At 34.0% G+C, this 26,954-nt stretch overlaps 1 protein-coding gene and 1 pseudogene across 2 annotated transcripts in view; one reads left to right on the forward strand and one right to left on the reverse strand.

The window, feature by feature from the left end:
- The window catches only part of TMEM135 (transmembrane protein 135), a 236,295-nt gene that overhangs the window by 201,275 nt on the left and 8,066 nt on the right, over window positions 1-26,954 (forward strand). For both annotated transcript variants that reach the window (XM_054576405.1, XM_054576404.1), the window contains 6 exons: window positions 9,149-9,190; window positions 16,009-16,155; window positions 18,605-18,674; window positions 21,849-22,016; window positions 24,887-24,950; window positions 25,908-25,984. In XM_054576405.1, the coding sequence (XP_054432380.1) occupies window positions 9,149-9,190; window positions 16,009-16,155; window positions 18,605-18,674; window positions 21,849-22,016; window positions 24,887-24,950; window positions 25,908-25,984 (568 nt within the window). The remainder of the gene's footprint in view (window positions 1-9,148; window positions 9,191-16,008; window positions 16,156-18,604; window positions 18,675-21,848; window positions 22,017-24,886; window positions 24,951-25,907; window positions 25,985-26,954) is intronic.
- Window positions 780-1,262, reverse strand: LOC129072669 (iron-sulfur cluster assembly 1 homolog, mitochondrial-like; annotated as a pseudogene).

Raw genomic sequence — 26,954 nt, forward strand, 5'->3', positions numbered from 1 at the left:
GGGCTAGATGGCTTGCAAGAGACCTTTCAAATAAAAGGATCTGAGTCGGCTTGAGATACACCTCGAGTAGACATTTAGGGTGGTAAAAGAAATGGATGAAAAATGGTGGGCAGAATATTTCTAAGCTTTTGATGTCCTCACTCAAAACTGGTCTGCACTGCAGTTCACGGAAGTCTTTGATACTTTGATCTGCTGTTTGATCAGCACTGTCTGATGCTGTTAAAGTGTGAGCACATGAGGCATCGGACAATGAAATTGTGGATTAAAAATGGTAGAAAGGCTGTGCCAAGCTTGTGTAGGAAAAAAGTGCACCCCCATGTCAACCCGGTGCTCAGGACTTTCTGTTTCTGAATTTTAAGAACCATCAGTCTTGCCTGCAAATGTACATTCAAGCCATTCTACGGGTCCCTTGAATGAGATCTAGAGCATGCAGGGTGTGTTTCCCAAAATCCTTCCAGGCAGGCACCGTCCCTGAAACTGGTCCTAACAAAGGATGCAAGGGAATTAAGTACAGGGTAGGATTTGTTTTTTCTTTACAGATCAGAAAAATGACCCAAAGAGAGTGATGGTTTCTCACATTCTGTCCCCTAAAAAGAATACAAATATCACTTCTGAAATCTGACACGCTGGCATCATTTTCAAAATGTATCGCTTAATTTTCCTCGTAAGGTGGTCATGCATTATAAACCTTAAGCACATGACAGCCACATGGTTTCTTCTGTCAGCCCAGGGCTTCCACACACTTTCCTGGAGCTCACAGCCAGAGCAGTCCTGTGGAGTTAACTATCAAAGCTTTCTCCACAGCCACGAGTTCCTTTGGTGTTGGGTTATTGAACACAAACTCAGTGGATAATTCTCCTTCAATAGAGTCTATTTCTGTTCTTAAGTGTTAGTTGTGCTTTCTTATCCATGAACACTGACTTCATCCTGAGCAACTTCATCGGACTCTCCTCTTTGTATATTCTAGAGTAAAAGAAAGGCCATTGCAGCCTCTGGTTTGGACACCGACTTTCACACCTACCTGTTCATGCTTATCTTTAAGAAGTTGTTATTGCTGACGGCGTCGGGGTGAGGGCAGGCAAGGTGGGCTGCAGCGTCCTCTTGCTCATGGTCTGGACAGTGGCCCAGAACTAAGGAAGTGACATCCTCCTGGTCCCGGAGCCCCAGTGCCTCGGGCATGAGCTCCGCAGCCTCAGTGTCTCCATGGACACAGCAGGCACATTGACACCACTGTATTATTTTAATGACATAGATACCGACATGCATTTGAAAATAAATCTGTGTTGATTCAAAGATTCTATATAATTGAAAACATTTGTTTTAATCTTTTTTGCCACCATTATGGGGGAGGAAAAATTGAAAATACTTGCCTGCTTTGAGGTCTTTAAAAATAGGTTAGTTCAGTATTGTGGTTTTAATCTTATTTAATGTAAATAATTTTATCCATAGCAGTGCCATGATCTTAAAAATTTGCTAAGTTATTTCTGGGTTTACATGAAATACCATTTTGATCTTAAATTTGGTTTTTGCCTACAGTTAATTTGTCGAGCCTGAACACATGACATTTCAAGTTTGACTAGTGTCACTATCACTAGTTCATTTTGAGAGGGAATTTCATCCTATTTAACATTTCTCTTAGATAGTCTGAAGGTGACTCTTAGTTCCTTAGCAATTGAAGATATCTTGGAGCGTGACCTTCCTTAGTTTGGATTGCAAAACAAAACAGTTCCAGTCTTTTCAAGTTTAGGGAGAAATCTGATTCTATTGGAGTTGTTACAGTAAGTTGGATTCCAAATGTTTCCAATTTCTATTTAGGACAAATCAGAAAAAAAGTACACAATATTCATCTGGGAATTACAATCACACTTGATTACCCATAACTGCTGCCTGCTTCAGCCGCTTTCCTTAGGTTCTTGAGAACAAACAATGTTGCATTTTGTATGAAATGAATGTACTGTACAATATTTACCAGAATCAAAAGCAATATTTCTAACAACCAGGAGAATTTACTGTGTAAAGGAATCCAATTGGAAATTATCTTGTAGATATATAGCATGTTCCTGGAACTGACAAAATGATCTTCCCCAAATTTCTTAATTTGCTGCTATTCCAACTTCAGATTTTTGTGAGTTTTCTTAAAATAGAAACATAGCATTAGTTATCTCATTTTCTCGTGTCAAGTGCCATATGAAGGCTGAAATTGAATTCTCTCAGTCTATTTTACTATTCAAACAATAGTGGACTTACGAGGGAAAACCTGTTGTGTATATGTAAGCAATATAATTTATTTTAATTGTGCACCACAGGTTCTGAGTAGAAAATTGAAATGATTGATTTAACCTGTTAGAGTATATGTGTGTGATTAGAACGCTGAAAATTTTTTTAAAAAAGAAAAAAACGAATAATTAACTGTAGGACATTTACACAATGGAATACTACTCAGCTGTAAAAAAGAAGAAAATTTTACCCTTTGCAACAGTATGGATGGACCTGGAGAACATTATGCTAAGTGAAATAAGCCAGTCACAGAGAGACAAATACCATATGATTTCATTTGTATGTGGAATCTGATGAACAAACTGAACTAACAAGGAAAATAGGGAAAGATTCATAGATAGAGAGCAGGATGACAAGTAAGATGGGGGGAGGAGATTAGCGGATGGTGGAATTGAGCAAAAAGGAAAAAGGACTCATGGACATAGACAAGAGTGTGGAGATTGCTGGGGGGAGGGGAGTGTAAGGGAACTAAAAGGTAATGGAACAAATACAATAAAGATTGAATAAAAAACAAAAGCAAAACAAAACAAAAATAATTTAATTCCATGTCAGTCTTTTTTTGATATTCTTATGATAAATAGGTGTCAATCAAAGTCTATAGTTGTTGATCAAGTTTTAATTGCTAAATTATAACAGAATTAAGGTGAACTTTGACATTTGAAAATGGATTAGGAAAATTATAAAAAGTGTTTCATTCTTTCATTTGGGTTTTTAAAAACAAAATAAGAAAAATTTAACTTAAAAAGAAATGATATAGCCCTGGTGGTGTGGTTCAGTTGGTTGCAGCATCAGCCTATACACCAAAAAGGTTGTGGGTTTGATTCCCAGGGAGGACGCATACCTAGGTTGCGATTTGATTCCAGGTCAGTGTGCATATGGGAGGCAACCGATCTATGTTTCTCTTTCCCTTCCTTCTCTCTCTCTCAAATCAATAAAAATGTGTCCCCCGGTGAGGAAGAAAAAGAACAATATAAAATTTCATGAGTTCTTTAAAATGAAGATAACTGTAACAAATTTGAGATATTTAAATAGGCATTCTGTTGTTTCCTGAACTTTCAAATTAAACTTTCCAGTTTTATTTATTCCAGATGTATTTATGTTTTTATTACCAATGATAACTTGGTAGTTAAATCAAAATTTTGAATATCCAGCTATTGTCTGTAACTATAAGTTATAATTAAGTTTTTATGTCATTCTTTTCAAACCCCCCATTACTTGAAATTTTTAAAAATAATTCTGTTGACATATAAGAATGTAACTTTTATTTATGATACTGAGTGATATAATCAATATATTAGATATGACATAATCAGTATATTAGATGTAATCTAATAATTGGTATGAGAATATATTAAACTATTTTAAGAATTATCAATGTACATTTAAAATGTACTTTTAAATGCAACTTGTCTTTATTTTCTTGCCAATCTTTTAGCACATTTAATTGTGATTTTGGACATACTCCTTTTTGCAAATCATTTAAGGAGATGGTATAAAATTCTGGGCTAAGGAAATCTGAAGCTGGATTAAAGTACAAATACAGTAATTAAGCCCCTAGAAAGAACTACTGATAAAAGAAATTGTGTGGTATAACTTTTAGCCAAGATTATTTTCACTTATTTGACAAACATACAGAGGGCTTTATGGATGCCTTTTATTATTATGGTCAGATACGGTATATAATTTATCTTTGCAGTCCTGACGTGATTGGCAGCACAGCATCATCTGTGTATTAGGTGCTCAATAAATGATTGTCCGCTAAAGAAAGGGAGATGATGTGATATTTACCCAATATTTGAATTTCCTTCTAACCAATTCAGTGAGTAAAAAGGGACAAAAGAATTCTGAAATTGATATTTAATAAATGTTTCTTTCCATTGTAAACACGTAATTACCCATGTTCATTGGGATCATAGTTTCAAAAATTCTAGTCTAAACCATTTATTTTAGTTGGTAATTTTTTATACTTTCTAGCATAACTTTTAGACCAGAATTAGTAAAGTTGACTTGTTGAGATTTACATTCTCTATCACTGAGTTGGTAAAATAGAGATGAATACCTTTTATACTGTTTAATCTCATCCTAAATGTTCAAGTGTTGATGTTTTGAATTAAACAGATTATACAAATTACATATAAATGTATACTTGTAAAAGAATTCAAAATGAAATATAAATACAGAGAGTAAAAATTTGTATCTTCCTTGATGCCCATTAACCCATTCTATATTTTCATAGTTAGCCTACTAAAAACTGAGTTATATCATTTTGGCTACTTTCTGTAACTGTATGGTTGCACTCATATGTGGAATATAAAACAAAAGAGAAACAAACCAACAAAACAAAAACAAACTCATAGATTGAGACAACAGAATGGTGGTTACTAGAGGGAAAGGGAGTTGGGGAGAGGGCAGGGTGATGGGTAAAAAGGGTCAAATATATAGTAAGGGAAGGAAACTAGACTTTTGATGGTGAGCACACAGTAGAGTATAAGGATATTGAGCTATAAGGTTGTACTGTACACATGAGGCTTATATAATGTTATTAACCAATTTTACTTCAGTTTTAAAAAAATTAGCAATATGCCAAAGAGGCATGTTTTGATGTGACAAATCCTGCTCCACTATAGAAGAAGAATCACCTATCATTTAAAGTTTAATCTTAAAATATTTACTTGGGAGAACTTAATGCAATTTAACTAAGATTAACAACATTTTTTCATACTTATGAATGTGTTTTTAAGGGGAAACACGTAACAGAATGTTGGATATAAAAAAGAAAATCAAATCAAAGAGCTACAGTCTTCCAAAATGGTTTACTAGCGACATCTGCTGGTACAATGTTATTGTAAAGACAAAAGTACCTCATAAAGTAATTTCATGAAAATTAAGCATGAGAAAAGAATGTTTTGGGACAAACTCATTTCTTTACTATCACTTACAACACTTCTAATTGAAAAAATTATTTTGTCTTTGTGAGTTTTCCCCACAACGTTGGCATTTCACCAAGAATACTATTCTAATAATAATAATAATAAAAAACAACTTTATACTTTCATGTACATAGTCATTAGTTGTATATCAGCTAACTTGTTTGATGTAGTGCTACACATTTTCTTCCTTGTCTTCCCTGGCTTTGTTTTCATGTCATACATAGAAGAGAACTTTGCAAATATAGAGAGGTTCAGTGACAATGGGTTGAGTCATACTATTTGCCATTTGTATAGACTAACTTTAAGAGAAACGTCTATGTGTACATTAATTAAATGCATTGTCTTTATGTACACTCAAAACTAAAAATTAAACAGTATAAGAGAATGATTTTATTAGGAAAAAATATATTTTTCTTCCGTAGAAGAAATTTCCTGTACTGTAAGTTACAGAGGAATAAAATACACTCAGTTCTTGCATATTTTCTCTGTCAACACTTATTGCCTAGATAACTGTATCTAGGCCCCTGGATTTAAGTATAACTTACACATGAATCAGGTTTCTTTTTTGAACTCAAACCTGTATAGCCAGCTGCTTGTTTCCTTAACATTCCCATTTATAGCTCTTATGCCCCGCAAACTTAACATGTCCAAAACGAAACTTTGATTTTCTCCTGAAACCTGTTTCTCCTATAGTCTTTCTCACTTCAGTAAATGGACATTTTATCATTCTGTTCTCTCAAACTGAAAATATTTCAGTAAGTTGTAAGTTCTCACTTTTGCTCTTACTCCACATTGAAACCATCAAGGAATCTCACCACTTCTGTTTTTGAAATACATTCAGAATCTTCCCGCTTCTCTCAGCCTCCACCACGGTGATCTAGTGAAGCCACAGCCATCTTTTTCTTGGGACTCGGCCTCCTTGCTTCTAACCGTGCCCCCTGTAGTCTGTTTCCCAACCAGCAGCCAAAGTGATTATCTTAAAATTTAAAACAGATCTTGTCACTCCTCTGCTGAGAACCTTCCAAATTCCTTAGCATGCCTAAGGGCTCTGTAAGAATTGTAGACCACTGTCTCCCTCCATAGCTATTACTATGACCTCATTTCCTACCACTGTTTCCCTCTCCTGCTCTGCTCCAGCCACAGGAATCTACTTCTTGTTCTCCTTACATCCCAGGCAGAGTCCTTATCACAGGCTATGCACTTGTTCTTCCTTCAAATTGAAATGCTCTTCCCTCAACTTGGTAAGATTTCTGATCAAATCACCAAGTTTCAGCTCAGAGAGGCCCTTCTGACCACACTATGTGAAAAGATATGATCTGACTCCATCACTGTTTCTCCGCTTATTCTACTTTTTGCCACATCAGCTATCATCACATGACATACAGGGTCCGGCAGAAGTAAGGGTTGCTTGAGTGTGGTTTGGTGAGGTGATAATATGGGTGTAATAATTTATAGTTTTAATTTGAGCATTTCACTTAAATGTCATATGGTATGCTTGAGTGTGATATTGTTATGTTACAGAATTACATACTTATGATTTTGTAATAAAAAAGGGATGTTATTTGTACCTCACCGTATATTTACTTTTTAAATTAGATCTCTCCCCAACCTAGAATGTCAGCCTTTTGAAAGCAGGGGATTCTATTGTTCGCTGTTATATCCTTAGAACCTAAACCAGTGCTTACACATAGTAGGCACTCAGTCAATATTTGTTGAATAAATCAGGGAGCTTCAATATATGAATGGAGAATGTGATTTAATTTACATTATAATAACCAAAGCCATGGAATAGTGAGGAACCTTCTAATGGAGTCTGCTTTGTATAAATCTTTTTGTTTATGTCATACCTCTTACATTTAATACAGAGTACAATAGTGTTTCACAGTTAGGTTAAGGCTCAAACAATACTCTTGGTGTCAAAATGCAGGGCAGAATTACTATTTTAAAGATTCTTTTAATGGGAATAATTACTTTTTTGTTCTTTTGACATAGGCATCTGACCCCCAATTACACTAACAGACCTTATACACATGAATGGAAGAAGAATAGCCCCTTTTGAATCAGGGCTAAGACTTTATCAATATGAAGTGCTTCCCACAGAGTTCTGCTGAAAGAACCAAACTTCCATCATAATGAAATTGCAAATTCATTTGTATATGCCCTTTTATATTTGAAAGCCACTTTTTGATGTTTGGTCTGCAATTTGATTTATTGTTGAAGATCACAATATGCAATCCTGACTAGTCCAAGTTGTCAGAATCCTTTATTCAGCGTTGCACAAAGATAAATGGCCATCTTTTAACAATAACATACTAAAGCCAAAATTTGTTTGCAGTTGTATATCATCTTTTAATCAATATGCTGCTTTCTGTTTTCTGGTCTATAGACTATTAGCCTCCTCCCTCACCACCCCACCTATCTAGAAATTACTCAATCATGGGTTTTAAATTACTGTGAAACACTTTCTTCAGATAGAAAAAGATAAGTTTAAGATTTTTAATGTTGTAGTTTTCCCATGCACATTTTTAGCTTAACATATGAATTCTTTTGTCTTTACGCTCATTCTGTAGGTAATTATGTAGTGTGTTAGCTAAATTCTGTGGTTACATTTCTCACTCTTAAGATGACCACAAGTAGATCATGTTGCTTAATTGCTATGAATTCTTAAGTGTTTAAAAAATTTCTGAGCACACGGATTAAATTCTGAGATTTTATATGTACTCCAATAAAATGTTCATATCTAAAACTGTAAGACAGATTTCTTCTGTTTTTGTGCATTTTCTTTGTGACTTGTTGTAATAAGGTATACAGAGAGAATTGTCCAATTAGACTTGAGGTTATATTATGTGTTTTATCCAAGAATAGCCAGGGTCATATTAACATATATTAGAACGTCATTATATCACCAATCTTTATAGCTCTCCAAGGGACGTTGATACTAGGTCACCCAAAGAGTCTTTGGGAACTTGATTATACCTATAAAGAGGACCATTAAGACCTGTAAAGTAATGTCCTCATTTAAAAATTTTGTTAAAATATGTTTTGCATTCCTGACTTTTTTTCTTAATCGTCATGTAGTTTGAGTCTTCTCCAATTAAAAGGAACATACTTTTTCAGGGGGAGGTATAAAAGAAAGCCATGACTTTTAAGTTGATGAACATTGTTTTCCCTGAATTCTGACTGCTATTTTGTGACACCTGGGAAATTGCTGCATTTCGCAAGGCCTCTGCACAGCTGTGGAGTGGAGAAACAACTGTTCATAGAGTTGTGATATAATTAAAAGGGAAAACACATATAAAGGGCCCAAAACAGTGCCCAGCAATAGGAAGCACTCATTAAACATTACTTGGAATCCTCTCTCTCTGATCTCCCCCCACCCCCACCCTGTTCCCCATGCTATGTTATCTGATTGGGCTCACTCAGAAGTTCAAACTGTTGAACTAAACTTGAAGTTTTTTTGTGTGCCTGCCAACTCTACATAGCTCTGCATTCATTGAATTAATAAGTAGGGAGAAGTCAGGACCTTGAATTGACCTATACATAGTACCCAGCAGGTGTATGTGCCCTTTTACTTCAAAACAAATTGCTCTCCCATAGATAGGGTAGAATGAAGAATGCCCCATTCCTAACCTTCATTTCAAGTCCACATGGAGCCCTTAGAAGATTTACTTAAATCTCTCCTCAACCTGCAGATCTGAGAATTGAGCCTTAAGTTATGTTAATATGGCATAGGAAAACACTATCATTTTAATCATTTTTTGTGAGATGGCTTGCTTCATTGTTGTTTGTTTGTACTGGTTTGTACTGCTCCGATTATTGTTCTAAAAGAGTTTTACCTTTAAAAAAATAATCATTTTTCAGAAAAATTTTAATAGCTAATTAATATATTATTTTATATCTCAAGAAATGTTATTTATTCATTGTAAATTTTATTGTTTTAGGTGCAAAGATGGATTGAAAGGATTTACATTCTCTGCACTTAGGTAAGTAGCAAATTTTATTTACCTCTATGTTAAGCCAGTTGTGACTTAACATTTTTAAAAAAGTAAAATTATTGTATGTATTTTAACATTTATTGACTCAGTTTTTAAGTTGAAAGTAATTTTAGAAGTCACAAAAGTAACTGTGAACATTTCATTAAAGGGAAATTTATTAGATTTTTTTCCCTCTGAATAACCAATCAACCTCTGCTTTGGGACCTATTGTGTGCCTTGTATCACGGGGTATTAGAAAACAATGACTGGAACTCTCTCCTCAGGTGGCTTAGAAAGACAAAGCTACACATGAACAATTATTGGGAATTAAGTACTTAATGGTGTGGTAAAAGATTATGAGCTTCTTTAGGGCAGGACTCATGCATTGTCATATACCTCTTACTACAGCAGTTGGCCCATGGTAGATACTATGGAAATGTTGGTTAACAGTAGCATTGTATTTTATGTGTATAGTTTATCAAGCACTTTCACATAGATTAGTAAACTAAATTTTCACAATTCTGTGAGATGGGGGTTTTTATACCCATGAGACATGATGGAATATCTTAGGCTTAGAATGTTTGACTAATTTAATTTAATACCATATAGTGACTATATATATTGTACTTAACTCCAAACTCAGTCCTCTTCCAGTTCATCTCACAAATATTGCCTGTTTTCTTCTCCAAAGTGCATATAGTAAATGCTTAGTGAAGATTAGTAGTGCGGTGTTTACTGCAAATACTGGAGGAAAAAATTAAGGTGGGCTTAAAGACTAGGAGAAGCTTTTATATGGTTATCTCATAAGATTATTTTGAGGGTCAAATGAGATAATGTATGCTTAAAAATGTTGACTATTAGTATTTAAATTTTGTATTTATCAATTACTGTTGATATATATTATATTAGTTTCAGATGTACAACATAGCGATTTAGACATTTGTATAACTTAAAGAGTGATCATTCAGAAAGGTCTAGTATCCATCTGATACCATGCATCGTTATTACAATATTATTGACTATATTCCTATGCTGTACTTTACCTCCCAGTGACTGTTTTTATAATTGGAATTTTGCATTTTTAATTCCTTCACCTTTTCTTCCACCCCCCAATTCCCATTCCTTCTGGCAACCATCAGTTTGTTCTCAGCATCTATGAGTTTATCATGTTCATTTACTTTTATAGATTTTTATATGTAAATGAAAATATATAGTATTTGTCTTTCTCTGTCTCTTAATTCACTTAGCATAATGCCCCCTAGGTCTATCCATGTTGTCGCAAATTGCAAGATTTCATTCTTTATTTATGGCTGAATAATATTTCATTGTATATATACACTGCATCTTTATCTATTTGTCTATTGATGGACACTTAGCTTGTTTTTTGTATCTTGGCTATTGTAAATAATGCTGCAATGAACATAGGAGAGCATATATCTTTTTAAGTTAGTGTTTTGGATTTCTTCAGTTAAATACCTAGAAATGGAATTGCTGAGTCATATGGCAGTTCTACTTTTAATATTTGAGGAACCTCCATACTCTTTTTCCATAGTGGCTATACCAATTTGCCTTTCTACCAACAATGCATGCATGAGGGGTCCTTTTTCTCCACATCCTCTCCAACACTTGTTCGTTGATTTATTGATAATTACCATTCTGACAGGTGTGAGGTGGTGTCTCATTGCAGTTTTAATTTGCATTTCTCTGATGATTAGTGACGTTGACCATCTTTTTATATATCTATAGACCATCTATATGTCCTCTTTGGAGAAATGCCTATTCACATCCTTTGCTCATTTTTAAATCAGATCAGTTACTTACTAATTTTTTTTTTATGTTAAGTTGTATGAGTACCTTAAGTGTTTTGGATGTTAACTGCTTGTTGTGTGTATCATTGGTGAATATATTCTCCCATTCAGTAGGTTATCTTTTTGTTTTGTTGATGATTTTCTTCCCAGTACAAAAACTCTTTAGTTTGATGTAGTCCCATTTGTTTATTTTCCTTTTGTTTCCTTTGCCTGAGAAGGCATATTCCAAAAAAAGAAAAAAAGAAAAAAAAAAAATACTAAGAGCATTGTCAAAGAGCTTATTGCCTATGTGTTCTTCTGGGAGTTTTATAGTTTTGGATCTTTAAGTTTTTTAAGTTTTAAAAAACTTAAGTTTTTAACCCATTTTGAATTTATTCTTGTGCATAATGTAAGAAAGTGATCCAGTTTCCTTTTTTTGCGTGTTTCTGTTTAGTTTTCCCAACACCATTTATTGAAGATACTGTCTTTACCCATTGTATATTCTTGCTTCTTTTGTCATAGATTACATGGGTGTATTTTGGGTTCTCTGTTCGGTCCCCTGGATCTGTGTGTCTGTGTTTATGGCAGTCACGCTGTTTTTGATCACTGTATCCTTATAGTATAGTTTGGTATCAGGTAGCAACCTCCAAATTTGTTCTTTCTCAAGATTGCTTTGACTATTGGGGTCTTTTGTGAGTCTGTATAAATTTTAGGATAATTTGTTTTACTCCTGTAAAAAAAAAATGTCATTGGTATTTTGATAGGGGTTGGATTGAATCTGTAGATTGGCTTTGTGTAGTTGCAGACATTTTAACAATGTTAATTTTTCCTATCCATTGGCTTGGCACATGGGTTTATTTATTTGTGTCTTCTTCCATTTCTTTCTTAAGTATATTAGAGTTTTCTGAGTACAGGTCTTTTACCTCCTTGGCTATGTATTTATTCCTAGGTATTTTTAATGCAATTTTAAATGGAATTTATTTTTTAAATTTCTCTATACGAATGTTCATTACTGGTGTATGAAAGTTTGACAAATTTCTGTATATTAAGTTTGCATCTTATACTATTTGCTATTTTACTGAATTTTTTTAGTCTATTAATTTTTTGGTGGATTCTTTAGGGTTCATCATATTTCTTATTCTTTTGCTCTCATATGTTGTTTACTTTCTCTAGTGTCATATTTGTATTCCTTTCTCCTTATTTCTTGTAGATTATTGGTTTGTGGTTACCATGTGCTTCATATATACCACGCTATGTTTATAGCAGACTATTTTAAGTTGATGACACTTAAGATAAAACACATTCTAAAGTCACTACAATTTTTACTCACCCCGTCCATGTTTGTTTTTGTTATTATTTTTTACTTATTGTGTTTGTATCCCTTTATTGTATTTATACGCATCTACTTTTTACTTCTGTCTTTTAACCTTTGTACTAGCTTCATACTTAGTTGATCCACTGCTTTTACTTTTGCCTTTGTGAGAATTTTCTTTCTTATATTTTCTTACTCACATTTTTGACCTTTTATTTTCTACTTAAAGAAGTCCCTTTAACATATCTTGTACTACAGGCTTAGTGGTGATGAACTCCATTAGCTTTTTCTTGTCTGGGAAGCTAAAGAGCTTCCTTCGATTCTAAATGATAGTCTTGCTGAGTATAGTAGTGTTGGTTGTAGGTCCTTGCTTTTCATCGCTTTGTATATTTTGTGCCAGTCTCTTCTGGCCTGAAGAGTTTCTGTTGAAAAATCAGTTCACAGTTCTACAGGAGTTGTCTTATACATAACTGCTTTTCTCTTGCTACTTTTATGATTCTCTCTTTATATTTCACCTTTTGCATTTTAATTATGATATGTCTTGGTGTGGGCCTCTTTGGGTTCATCATGTTTGTGACTTTCTGTGCTTTCTGAACTTGAATGCCCATTTCCATTGCCAGGTTAAGGAAGATTTCAGTCATTATTTCTTCAAAAAGCATTTCAGTTCCTTGCTCTCTTCTCCTTCTGGTACCATTATGATGTGAATGTTGGTACACTGGATGTTATCCTAGGGCTTCCTTAAACTAGCCTCACTTTTTCTTAAAATTCTTTTTTTCTTGCTGCTGTTCTGATGGTATGTTTTCTTTTCACCTTTGTCTTCCAGATTGCAGCTTCAGTCATCTACTTCATCTAATTTGTCCTTGATTCTCTCTAATATATTATTCAATTCATTTTATTTGTCATTTCTGACTTCTTTTTTTACGTGTCCTATCTCTTTGTTGTTGTTCTTACTGAGTTCATCTATTTTTTTCCATAATTTCCTTGAACATCCTTATAACCAGTGTTTTGAACTCTGCACCTGGCAGATTAATTGCCTCCATTTTGTTTGGTTATTTTTCTGAAGTTTTTCTCCTGTCCTTTTCCTTCATATGGGATGTGTTTCTTTGTCTCCACATTTTGGCTGACTCCTTGTATTTGTTTCTATGTGTTGGGTAGATTTTCTGCGCCTCGCAGTCTTGGCAGAGTGTCCTTATGTGTAATAGGTATTCTGTGAGGCTTGATGGTGCCGTCTCCTGTTCAACTCAGCTGGGTGCTTCAGGCGTGACTCTTGTGTGTGTTGTGTGGGCCCTTCTGCTGTAGTTGAGCTTTGATTGCTTTTGGGATGTCAGTGGGTAGAGTTGTCTCCCAGGCTAACTTGCTGTGAGGGCTGGCTTTGACTACAGCAGCCTACCCCACAGAGCAGCAGTTCCTTTAGTGGAGCTCCGGTACCAGCAAAGCCTGAGCTCTGGGTGTGTTGTTTGTGGAGCTGGTTGGATGTTACTGTGGTGTAATTTGAAGCTGGCCACCAGGTGCGTTGATTCTGGAGGCCCTTGGGAAGGGCTCTGGTACAGGCCAAGGTCAGCTAGTTGAGACTTGCAGTGGGAGATAATGAAGACCTAAAGACTGATATATTTTTCTTTTTCTTTTTTCCCCCCTCCACTTCTCAGTACCAGCCCTTAAAACTTAAGTGCTTAGAGAAGGGTGCTATTAACAGAAAGTCAGAATACAGGCAAAGAAATTGGTTTGGAGGGAACAAATTGAGTCCACTGTGTGATTAAGGATATCTGTGGTTGTAGAAACTCTGTGCTAACAATAACTAAGTCATAATACACAGCAGTAGTTTCTTCATATTATAGTTTTCTTTAAAAGATTATGAAACTTTTTAGAAAATAACTGTTGCATCGGCTATAAGTAATTCCGTGTTAAACTGAAATTTGGTAACAGCCAAAAGTTGCTTTTCCTAAAGAAAAAACTTTACCTTTGTTCCTGTCTCCCTTCTTTGACTCCCAGCATCCTGACAAGAACTCAAAATGCATCAGATATTTTTTGTGTCACTTATTCAAATCCTTATATAGTAAAGGGTTGATTTGGTCTCTTTGCACTTAAATTGTTCTCTGTATTATAGAAGATTATTCTGGAAGAAAATGGTTATACATTCTAGGTAGAGTCCAGGACAGAACCGTGGAAAAAGAGCCAATGTGGGGGTCTGAATATATGCTAAGCCTTCCTCATCATAGGTTAAAACATCAAAGTACAGAGCTTGGTCATTGAGAATCCATAGAGTCCATGTGGTAAAGTCAGACAGTTCTGGGTTCAAATAAATACTTGTGTTGTTGGCTGTAAATATGATTCTTTTTCCTGCGAATTCTCATGGAAATCATGGTATCTACTTCATAATGATGCCATGAGGATTTAATCATTTAATATTCGTAAAAGGCTCAGTACTCTTCCTGTCATGTGGTAAATGCTCAGAAAGTGCTAGTTATTGCTGTATTTATACATTCAATATGTAGTAACTACATATTTACTATATGACGCATGATCTGTTGTGCACCAGGATATAATAGCAAAGAAGACAGGCATAGTCTCAAAGACCTCACAGTTTGGTGGGATGCAAACCACTGTAAAGGTGCTTCAGAACTGGGCTTCATTGGGCTCTGAGAGCACAAAGGAAGGGTTGTTAACTCATTCCACCTTAGGATCAGGGCAGCCTCTTCCGGGAAAGTGACTTCTAATCCAAGATGGTAAGTCCTAGCCCAAATAGCGACAGTCTTAAGAAATGTGTGGGAGATATTATTATATCTGTTCTAGTCTCATTTGTCTTGTTTATAAAGAACAGTAGGACAGATCTTAAACTCCCCATGCACACCCATGATTGAGAACCAAAATCTTTTGGACTAACAGTTACCAAGGATGCACAGCTGCCTTGTGGTGACAAACAATCTCATTGCACGCTCCTTACAATTTGATAACCTAGATTTTTTTTTTTTGTGCCAAGTTTGTCAGAACAGGATGGATTACACCTGTTTATTTCTGTCTTTTATTGAGTGTTTAAATTTTCTTATTTATTTGTCATAGGTTCTATGTTCCAGAATTATGGTGTAGTATTACTAATCCCCTGTTTTATCTGTATTTTTTGACATTTTCTGAAAATTCATCAGGTAGAAACTGTTTTCTTAGTAAAGCTTAGTTATTCTTTAAAAGAGAAATGGCGCTTAAAAATGAAGGTGCAAACAGCACAAATGAAAACTTCAGTAAAGAACACTGATTGAGTGGTATCTAAAGATGGTAACATCATCTTTGGAAAAATATTGTCCAGTTTTAATGAGATGGGAATGTTGTCTTCTCTTGGGTGGTAGGTTTTTCCAAAAAGAAATAAGTAGATAGGAATAACATGGAATTTAAGATTTTCTCATAAAATAATGTGGGCTATTTTAATCATTTTCTGATTCTCATTTTTTAGTTTCCTCTATTTCCCCATGTGTATTAGATGCTATTTTTTACTTGGTTAATTTAATTTTAAAATACCTACATTGTCAAACAAATGACTATTAATGTTTTTGAGTATTCATATTTCAAAAGCCTATTTTTAAAAATGGTAATTAGATTTTATATAAATTGTGAAAAATATTATTTCAAATGATAAGGAACTTTCCAAAGTTCATTAATATGTAAACAAAATCAGTTTATTTTCTCAATGAATTTTTTTAAAAAATAAAAATGCCTCACTGTACTTTTTTTTCCTTTAGGTTCATTGTAGGGAAGGAAGAAATTCCCACACATTCTTATTCACCAGAGACAGCATATGCAAAAGTGGAACAAAAGACAAAAAAACAGGAGGAAAAATCAAGAGGAATGAACATAATTGCCCTAGTCAGGAAGCTTGTGGATTCAGTGTGAGTCCTTTATTTTATATTTTAGCATACTTCCTCTTTTTTAAATAGGATATTTGTACCATGCCAAGGTATTCTTTTTTTTTCCAGGTGACAGTAATTTTATTTTTTACTAGAAATTGTGCAGAATTGTATAAAAGGCACATGATGACAAGTGAATATTGTTTGTTATTTCTGGCAGGATTATAGACCATCCTATGCCTTTAAAATAGGTTTATATGAAATTGAAATACTTTTGTATTGCAAACCAGGCAGATTGCAGGAGGCTAGAATGGGGAACCAAAAGAACAATTGATACGTGCTAATCCAATGTGCCATGTGTGGAAAGAAGAAAAGTCCAAGAGAGAGATTCAGGAAGGTGCAGAAGTTATAAGGAGCAAACAAACCTTAAGTAAAGAATATTTACAAGAGTGGAAATGTTTAAAGCTTTGGAAATAAAATAAATCTTTATTTGTGTATTATACAAGGAGGTCTATATTTCATACAAATAAGCCTTCATTTGTATTTCAGGTGTAGATATTTAATAAATTTAATGGTTTAAAATTAGATCAACCAATTAAAATAATCTTGGTAGTGATGTTTTAGAGAATATGATATAATAGGCAATATAGAAAGTTACCGAATCAGTTATGGGAATCTGAGGCCCTTTAAGAAATCAGAAGGCCTATGTTTAACTCTCATTTTGCCCCTTCTGGCTTTGTGACTTTGATTTAACCACCTGTATTCCGAAGCCCTCATTGGTTAACTGGGGTTAACAATCTCTATCAAGGAGTATTGTGTGCAGTAAATGAAATAACATATGACCTGCCCCACACACACAAGCAAAGAGCAGGTGCTCAGAATTTTTACTGAATTTAAAGGCTTTCTCTTCATTTTGGCATACACTGCATACAGAATCTAAGAGTAAAGAAAGGAATAGTAGATGGCAGGACTAGTTGTGGTAGTGACCTTATTAAGCAAGTTCAAAACAGTTATGAGTTACCGTAGCAAAAAGAAGGGGAAGGGATCCCTCTTAATGGACATGGTATCAACAGGAATCGCAGGGGAATGCAGAGAACGTGTTCTGTGTGTGAATGATGCCATGGTATCAGAACTGATCAAGTGACGGCAGAAATTGTCCACTGGTATGAAAGCAGACGAAGGATAATACAGAAGCAAAGCAGTTAATGTGGGAGGAGGCGGGCAGCTCAAGACTTGAGAAGCTGTTTTAATAAAAGCATAAGGGAAGCATAAATGGCAGTATAGTTGATATCAGAATTTAATTTCACTAGCAAAGAGAGTTTAGTAATTTGTGTAGTTCTGGTAGTAATAGCTGAGAAATGTCTTTGAAGAGAACACTTAGATGTATGAAGAGTGATGGTTTACATAAGGCAGTTCTCTGATTCACGTCTTTAATCACTCAACAACTTCACATGACCAGATTTTTTATATCATTCTAATGATACAGAGCTATAGTTGATATGAACTATTGCTGTCACCTTTGAGTAGAAAAGGCTGTCTGTATCCTCCAGCCACAGAGGAGAATTGGATTTCGGAAAAGGTTTTGCTAATCAATTTGCAACTGGAATTAGAGATGTGGAGCTGGAATATCACTCTACAAGTAATTTTTATAAGTAGAAAGAATTAATGTGTTCCAACCATGAAGCTAATTAATTAACTGCAGTCTGAAAGAGTTACAAAGACCACTCTTCAAAGAGAAAGGGAGACAGCTAAACCCATGTTAGATATTTTAGATACTTTTTTATGTCTAGAGTAAACAAATGGTGCTGGAGTCAGCATACCAAATAATTAAAATAAGTGTGTCTTGAACAGTAGTCCTCCCAGCAGAAATGTTTATTAAACACTAGAGGACTAAGTGCTTTACAGTTAAATCACAAATAACCTACTTTTGAATTCCCCCATGGTCCATATTTATATTTATTTAAAAAACTGAATTTTGAATTCTAATACTGTATCATGTTTCTTTTCCAGATGTTTTCTCTCAAATATAATTAAGTATAAATTCCTGTAACCTGAACACATTCTCATTATGATTTTTGCTCAAGTACTAACTTCATGGATGATTTATGACCATTATACTCTACAATAAGCGATTTAAAGCTTCTAAAAGATTTGGCAAAGAGAGATATATACATATTTCTAATGTTTAGTCACAGATATTTACCAACATGGTTTTTCTGTTCCACATTCAAATATTTTGACTACAGTCATATATTTTATACAATGTATCAAAAGGTGAGCAGCAAAGAAAAAAAAATCTTTTATTTTTGCTTCTGTATGCCCTATGAAAACAAAAGATATACACATTTAGAAACAAACAGGTAATGTTTTCTGCTTTTTGGTTAGGGAGTTTTAAGCAGACCTGTGTACACACACACACACACACACACACACACACACACACATGCACACACACATTTTAATTATAATTAGGTGTTCGCTTTAATTGCAGATGTAAGCACGGACCAAGGCACAGATGTTGCAAACACTATGAAGATAATTGCATCTCTTATTGCATTAAAGTAAGTATATGAAAGTATCTTCTATATTAACCATGGGGAATATGTATAGAAAGAAATTACTTATTAAAACATAATTTCAAAGGAAAAGAAAAAGTCAACAATAATTGCTATCATTCTTTGATTTGAAGAATAAGAAATTTGTGAGATATAGATAACAATTTAGCTTAATGTTTACTAACTAGATCTTTAGTTAAATAATTTTAAATTTTGCTTACTTAAATTTTAGTGTGAAACTTACAAAGTAGGAGAGTAGGTGAAGCAACAACAACAAAAAGACAGGAAAAGGAAGTCACTGAATTTTGTACTTTGTAATGTATCCTTATTAGAATACACAATAGAACAAGGCTTTCCCTGGACTCTGTTGTGTGTTGTTGGATCAGCAGTCACATGCACACACACATTGCACAATCGGGTGCAGTGGGGTTTGGTTTTGGACTTGAAAAGCTGTTACCTTTTTTAAGGCATGGATTAACTGGAGTAAAGTAACACAGTTGCTCTACATTAAGAGAGTTAACTATGCCCACTGGCAGAAATTCCTTACTCCCTAATATATTAGTGTACAAGCACGTGTCTTCCTACCCGCCCCACCCCATGCCTGGCATCTCCCACCCCCCATCACTACCAGCTCTGGGAAAGAAGTTATTTTCATTGCAGTTAGTCTGGCACCACCTGTTAGATGGTACCACCTGCTACAAGTTCTTTTTGGATGCTACTATAACAATTCTGACAATCTTTTAAAAAGTTTATGTTCTTACAATGTCTGAACCCTACTCAGTTGATGATAAGAGCAGAGCTGTACAATACCCCAGAGGACAGCCTCTGGATGATCACTCTAGAAAGGAGGGACTGTATCACATTAGTGCTTTGGAATGTCATTGCCTGTGGCCTAGTGTTGATGGTGGCATTTGCCCAAGCCAACAGTTTACCCTTGGGGTCCCCAAAGATATGACCAGGGGTAAAAGCAGTAGAGTATTTTTTCAGTTGTGCAATGGTTTCTGATAACTCTCCTTCCAAATCTGATTTCCTGCCCCGCTTTTAAAATGGCAAAAAAGAAAGGATCATTGCAGCAGCCTCAGAGTCTGCCAGTCCGGTGGTTCCCAGAGAGTTAATCCCTCCAATTGGACATAATTCTGGTTGGGGAGAGACAGCAGGAGGGGAACTGAGAGAAGGATCTGATTAATTCAGAAGTACTTGAGAAATTTTGAGAAGAGGGGATGTGATATTTTTTAAAAATTATATGAGAAAGTTAATGAGAATTACTAAACAATGAAAAAGTGTAATCCTTCTTTCAAGTGTGTACCACTACTGTAAACTTGGTAATTTATGTATAAGTTGAAGTGTTTTGTCCATGAATATAAAATTTGGAGATTTGTGGGTAAAAAATGTACACCACAAATATAGTAAAATATGTTGACAGTGCACCTCGTTATTCCACGGACTCAGTTACACCACATGGTAAATCATAGCCCTGAGCAAATAATCATATGAGTTACGTTCCTCTCAGCCCACTATATTGCATTTACACTAACTTTTATTACTTCCTCGTACCTGCCAGTCTCATTTTTGGCTGTGTGCTTTCTGTCCAAGCTCCCTGAAATGTTTTTCTCATGTTAGCTCCTTCTCTTTTGTTTCTATTTAAATGGCACATCTTCAGTAACTTTGTCTTACCACTCAAGACTAAATTGCCCTGTTAATTTGTCTCCTACTGCCCTATTTCCTTTAGAACACTTGCTGTAATCTATAATTATTTTTGTTCATGTGCTTGCTTATTTATTTTCTCTTCCTCTGATGAACATGAAAACCTCAGTGAAGGCAAGAACTTTGTGTCTTCTTCATCACTTTCCTCCAGCATTTACTGTAATGCTTGGCAAATAATAGGCATCCAGTAGATATTTCCTGAATACATAAAAGGGTGAATGGATGGAGGAATGAATGGTCTCTTAAAAACCACGTGAAAAGATTGAACATGAGTATGATCCTTGAATCTTTAGATTAGTATTATATGATTATCAGTAGAAAGATTTAGGTATGAACATTTCATGTATTAAACTAGTATAGGTAGTTTCAGTTAAGCAAATGCACAGAAATTTATACTAATTGATTGAACAATTTAATTTCCATTTTTTGATTAGTTCTTAAATAGTTTCGGGTAGATTAATGAATGTTTCTTCATAGATACTCAGTTTTTTTTCCTTTTAAAAAAGGCCTCTATCTGGAAGATAAAAAACCTGACCTTTGGAACTTAGCAGACAGGCAGTGCAAGAGTGTAGCCATTTTGCCTTTCCGCTGGGGGTGACAGAGGAGAATGGGAAACCAGTAGGACACTGTGTTGGCTGACTCGTGTATAAAATGCTGCTCTTTTTGATAACATTTGTATTGTGCTTTTTGGCATTTTTCAGTCTGTCAGTATGAAGTGACATCTAAACTTCATTTTCCTAAATATTGAAACACTAGTCATCCTCTCTGTTCTCTTTCGCACAGTAGAAATAGTTGCAGGTAATATTGGAGAAATGTTGAAAGCGAATATGGATTTGTAGCAGATTTGCTTTTTCAGGTTTTGTTGAGTATACCTTAAAGCTACCACCCCCTAGAGATGTTTGAGCCTGACACATTTGAACACAGAAATAAAAACCTAGATATAATTACTTCTTTTCCTGGGGAAGTCTTTTAACCTGAATATTTAAAAAGGTGTACCAATGGTCTAGACAAATAATGAAATTCTGTTTCTATCAAGAGAATTTCTATTCATATTGATGAGTAAGAGGAGTTTCCAAAAGGATTTGGTTTTGTTAACTGTATTTTTTAAAAAATTTCAGTGCTTTTGTTTCTAAAATTCAGAAGTAGTTTAGGAATTACAAATCCTAGTTATTGTCAACAAAGTGCCAAGCAGTGGAAGTTTGGTGCATAGATAAGCTTGGCCAGTGCTTGTGAAACTTTTCAAGTTTTTGTAAATAAAGAAAGTATATTTACTGCAGGTTTTGCCCTCATTTTTAAGGTAATTGTTTTAAAATTGAGGTTTTAAGATTTAATTTTGAAACTGGCTGTGATACATACTTGTGTTAATTTTTTGAATCCCATTTTGATTCTTCGACAGTAAAATTCTGTCAAATCTATCAAATCTATCAAATTTCAATATTTAGTTGTAAATCAGAATTTCCTCCCAATTTTCTCTAGGGTTTTGTCAGAATGTTCAGCGTGGGATACTTGATCCAGTGCTGCCTCCGAATTCCCTCTGCGTTTAGGCATCTGTTTACACAGCCGTCCCGGCTACTGTCTCTCTTCTACAATAAAGAAAACTTTCAGCTTGGAGCTTTTCTGGGCTCTTTTGTTAGTATATACAAGGTAAGGTTTTCAGGAGAGGAAAGAAAAGTGGGAAGTAAATAGCATGGCTGTTGTTAGCATGTGATTTGACCTTTACCCATCTATCATTTTTTAAAATGCTTTTTTCTGTAGCATTGATAATACATATACAATGTATTGGGAATTAAGTTTGGGGAAATTTCTTCTTTTAAATGTTATTTAATATGCTTGAAAGTACAGACACACTGGCATTTATACATAATAAAGATTTTTAGACTCATTTTCTTTTTTCAATAACACATACACTGAGAAAATACAAACTTTCTCACGTTTCTAACATCAAAAGCGATATTACTATACGTGGTCTGTTTGTTTTTCTTAATCATGTTTAGAGCCCGGTTTTAATTTAAGCATATTTCAGACCCTCCTAGCTGATGACAACACTTGATAGAATCAGTATAATTTTCTGTTGTAACTTATGTATAAGCAATGACTTACTTTTCCTCTTCTATTCACTGATCTTCTACACTCTCTCAGATAACCAGAGTGAACATTCTCTGTCCCTTTCTGCATGTTTCTATGAAGGTACCTGTACATATATAAGCATACACCTAAACACATATTTGGGGATCATTCACGACACAGTACTTTGTAACTTTATATAATGACCTTTTGTTTAATCATTCACGACACAGTACTTTGTAACTTTATATAATGGCCTTTTGTTTAATGGGAGTTATTAATATGTAAATAATATTACTGACAAATTAAACATCTGAAATTTAGATTCTAAACCTAAATATAGATTCTAAGTAAATGTGATGACTAAGGTTTATCTGTATTTATATACACACAGACACACATTAAACTAAAAATTAATGCTGGAAAAATTAAATTCTGACATTATTTTGGGTAAAGTGGTTAGATATCATTTTATGCAAAAGTTTACTTACAAAAGGTAGGTATACACATTCTTTTTAATTTCAAATTTTATAGTGTTTGTATTTACTCTTAACACAAACTGTTTAGTGTTCATATGTAGACTATCTCCAACATTTTGCTCAGGTTGGTTATTCTTTACCACGTAGCATATATCAGAGCATGTTTTTATTTTTTTATTTGTTTTTATTTCTGTTACTATTTCTTTGCTTAAGAAATACAAACTAATAGTATTACACTAAGGAAAGTACAACTGAGTCAGAAAACCTCTTAATAGAAAATATTCCTATGGTGTATTCCAAAGCTGTATATAATTTTTAAAAAATTTATCAATGCCTTTAGCATCTTCATAAGAATGTAATCAAGAGAAGGACAAACAAACCTTCTATGTCTTCTTGGTGAACTGACCCTTTTTTCATTTTGTAATGTTCCTCTTTTCCTGGTAATAGTCCCTGTTCTGAAGTCAACTATGTCTGATACTAATATAGCTACTCTAACTTTCTTTTGATTATATTTGACAGTATATTATTTTTGTCCTTTTATATAAATTTTTTGGGTCTTTGGTTTAAAAATTAGACTGCATATAGTTGGTTCTTTCCTTCTTTTTATCCAACTTGCTAATCTCTTTTTTTTAATTAGTATTTTGTACTGTTTATACTTAATGTATTTATTTGTTATGGCTCAGTTTACGTTTACCTTCCTGCTGGTTGTTTTGAATTTATTCCATTTTTTATTTTGTTATTCTTTCTCTTTCTTTCTTTTTCTGTCTAATGGATTTTTAAAAAGATATTTTAATTTTTTAAATTTTTTGTGTTTTGTTTTCACTATAGTCTTATTATTTATACATATTTTTAAAATTTAATGATTGTCTTACATTTATAAGTGTTTTTATATAATATCATACCACTTAATTATTGTGTAAGACTCATACAACACTATAACTTTAATTTCTCCTTTCTATTTTTATGCCGTACATTTATCTTTTCGTATGTTATAAACCCCACAATATAATGTTAGTATTTTTGTTTTGCATCAGGAATTAGAAAACTGTTTCTGTAAAATGCCAGGTAGTAAATATTGTACACTCTGTGGACTATATGGTCTCTGTCACAACCACTCAGCTCCCTGTTGTGTGAAAGCAGCCATAGACAATACATAAATGAATGCGTCTGGCAGTATTCTAATAAAACTGTATGACATGGCAATTAAAATTTTATATAATTTTTACATGTCACAAAATATTATTTTTGTGTTTATTTTTATCCACTTAGAAGTGTAAAAAACATTCTTAGCTCACGAACGATATAAAAACAGGTGGCAAGGCAGATTTGGCTAGTGGGCCATAGTTTTCTGACCACTGCTTTAGACAGTTAATTCAGTTTTACAGCAGTTAAACATAAGAAAAACATGTCATCTTAATTTTCCTTTGTTTTACCATTTCTTGAACTTTTCATTTCTTTTTACGGATGCGATTTTTTATCTGCTATGATATTTCTTCTGCATGCAGGACTACCTTGAATATTCCTGGTAGTGCAGACCTGCAGGTGAATTTTCTCAGCTTTTATCTGCCTGAGAGGGTCTTTATTTCACCTTCAAGCTGAAAAACATTATCTCTGTGTATAGAATTCTAGCTTGACAGATTTGTAGTTTATCCAGCTTTTTCTCTTTGTTTGAGTGGAAGTGATACTTTTTCTAACATTCTACATGTAGGCAAAAATAGAATCTACAGGTTCATTTTGGAAAATCATTACAATAAAAATATTATGTATAATTTCTTAATAGAGGCTATACAAAACAGTAACTTTATAACAAGTTATTGTTTATAATTATTCTAATCAGGTACTCAGTTAGATTTATATAAGATCACCAGTTTGCCTCCAAGGTCAGGATAGTGACTCACTCATTACATATGTTACATGTATTTTTTTCTAGAATGAAACAACTGAAGTCATTCTATTTTCTTCTTGATACAGGGTACTAGTTGCTTCCTGCGCTGGGTCAGAAACCTGGATGATGAACTACATGCTATTATAGCTGGTAAAGCAATGGTTAAAAAAGAATGGTTGTATCAGTCAGTGGTAGAAATGAATCAGAAATAGTTTCCAAATTCATCTGATTTCTTTTGTATCTTCTTTCCTCTGTGATAGAATCCCTATTGAGGCACTAGTCCAAACATTTTATATTGGTGAAGTTTAACACATGAAGGCACTCTTTCCATCTGGTGTTTTGATTTGGCAGTGTAATGACTTCGGTATCTGCCCTTCTACAGGCCAGAAATACTAGCAAATGTGTCACAAAAAAATGAAGTTTTAAAATATTATAGAGGTAACTGTGGTACTATTTTAAGTACAATTAGATTTCTTAAAATATTCTCTTTTTACCAGTGGTGACATATTTGAATAATTTTTGTTATTTTTTAAGGATGTAAATAATTTTATAAAAACTTAAGGAATTTTTCTACAAGTGCATATATGGCCTAAAGTTAAATAGACAATTTTTCAGATAGTCATTGGTAACTTTCCTACTGTTAGTATTCCAGGCTCCCTTCTACCTTGGTTTCCCATTTATAGGATGAAGGCAGTAATAGGGAAAGAAGTGTAATGATAGCACTAAAAATAATTTGAGCTGTCAGGAGAATAATTATTTTCACTTAAAATTAGAAATGATGCCAACAGCCTTTAAAAATTATTTTTGAAAATCATTATGTTTGGAAAAACCACCAGTTTTTAAAGTTAAATTTAGAATGTGAAATTTACGTATATTAGAACTGTTTGTTCCTAACTCTGAAGGTCAATTTTCTAATTTAAAAATATGTGATAATAAGAACTCACCCATTTTAATGTCATCAAGTATATTACTATCCTTGATTTTGATGTAACAAAAGGCAGTGCTATAAATCAATTCTTTCTTATTTAAGCAAATTGACATTTCCAAATGACTTAATAACAAAGAAGACACTTCAAGGTCTGATGAGTTTTGCCTTATTTGTTTCAGGATTTTTGGCAGGAGTATCAATGATGTTTTATAAAAGCACAACAATTTCCATGTATTTAGCTTCCAAATTGGTGGAGGTAAGCAAACATTTTTATCCATGTACAGTTCCGAAGCATCTGTAGCTTTTAAGTTGCTTTGGCAACAGATATATATTGTAATTTAAAAAGCAAATTCTAGTCTTATGAAAGTATTTACAAAGTTTTACAAAGTCAGTTCCCTTATTTTGTCTTCTTTCCTTGTCTGTGTTATTTCTAAATATACATAAATATGGAAAAATAATATAACTAACCCTCATGCACCCATTACCCAGCTTCAACAGTTACGGCATTTGGCCAGTCTCATTTCTTCTGTACTGCCTCAACCTCTCAAGCACTGATGTATTTTAAAGCGAATCCCAGACATAATATAACTCCATCCGTAAGCAACTCAGGATAAAGACTCCTTAAAGAATAAGGCTAATGGATAAAGCCTCCTTAAAAAGAAATCAACCATACTAACCAAAATATAACCGCAATGCAATTATCATACAATAAGAAAAACCTACTAATTCTTTAATATTATCATGTATCCAGGGAGAACGTACATGTTCACTGGTTGTCCTACAAAAGCCTATTTGCAATACCTTGTTTTAATCAGGATCCAGCGTCTCTTTTAGTTTATATTATCGTTACCCAACCCTACTTTATGCCCTTGCCAGTTATTTGTTGAAGACCTAGGTAATTAGCTCTATGGGATTTTCCACATCCTGGGTTTTGCTCATGGTATTCTCACTGGCAGTGTTAACATGTTTCTTTTAACTCTGTAAATTCCTGTAAACTAGTAGATCTAGGGACTTAAATTAAATTTCAATTTTTTTTTTGAGGGGGTAGAGTATTGTATTGCAGAAGTAGTTCATAGTTACTGTGTGTGAATTCCTATTGCATCACTTTATAGGAGCACAAAAATGTCTGGTTTTTTTCTTTATGTGGCCCTAACATTGACCAGTGGACTCAGAGGTGATTGACCCAACGTAAGGTTCCCCATTAGTTTTTTACCTAATTATTTTGT

The sequence above is a fragment of the Pteronotus mesoamericanus genome, unplaced genomic scaffold (genome assembly GCF_021234165.1).
Source record: "Pteronotus mesoamericanus isolate MK-2021 breed Mesoamerican mustached bat unplaced genomic scaffold, CSHL_Meso_final contig_33, whole genome shotgun sequence".
In the NCBI taxonomy this organism is placed as follows: domain Eukaryota; kingdom Metazoa; phylum Chordata; class Mammalia; order Chiroptera; family Mormoopidae; genus Pteronotus; species Pteronotus mesoamericanus.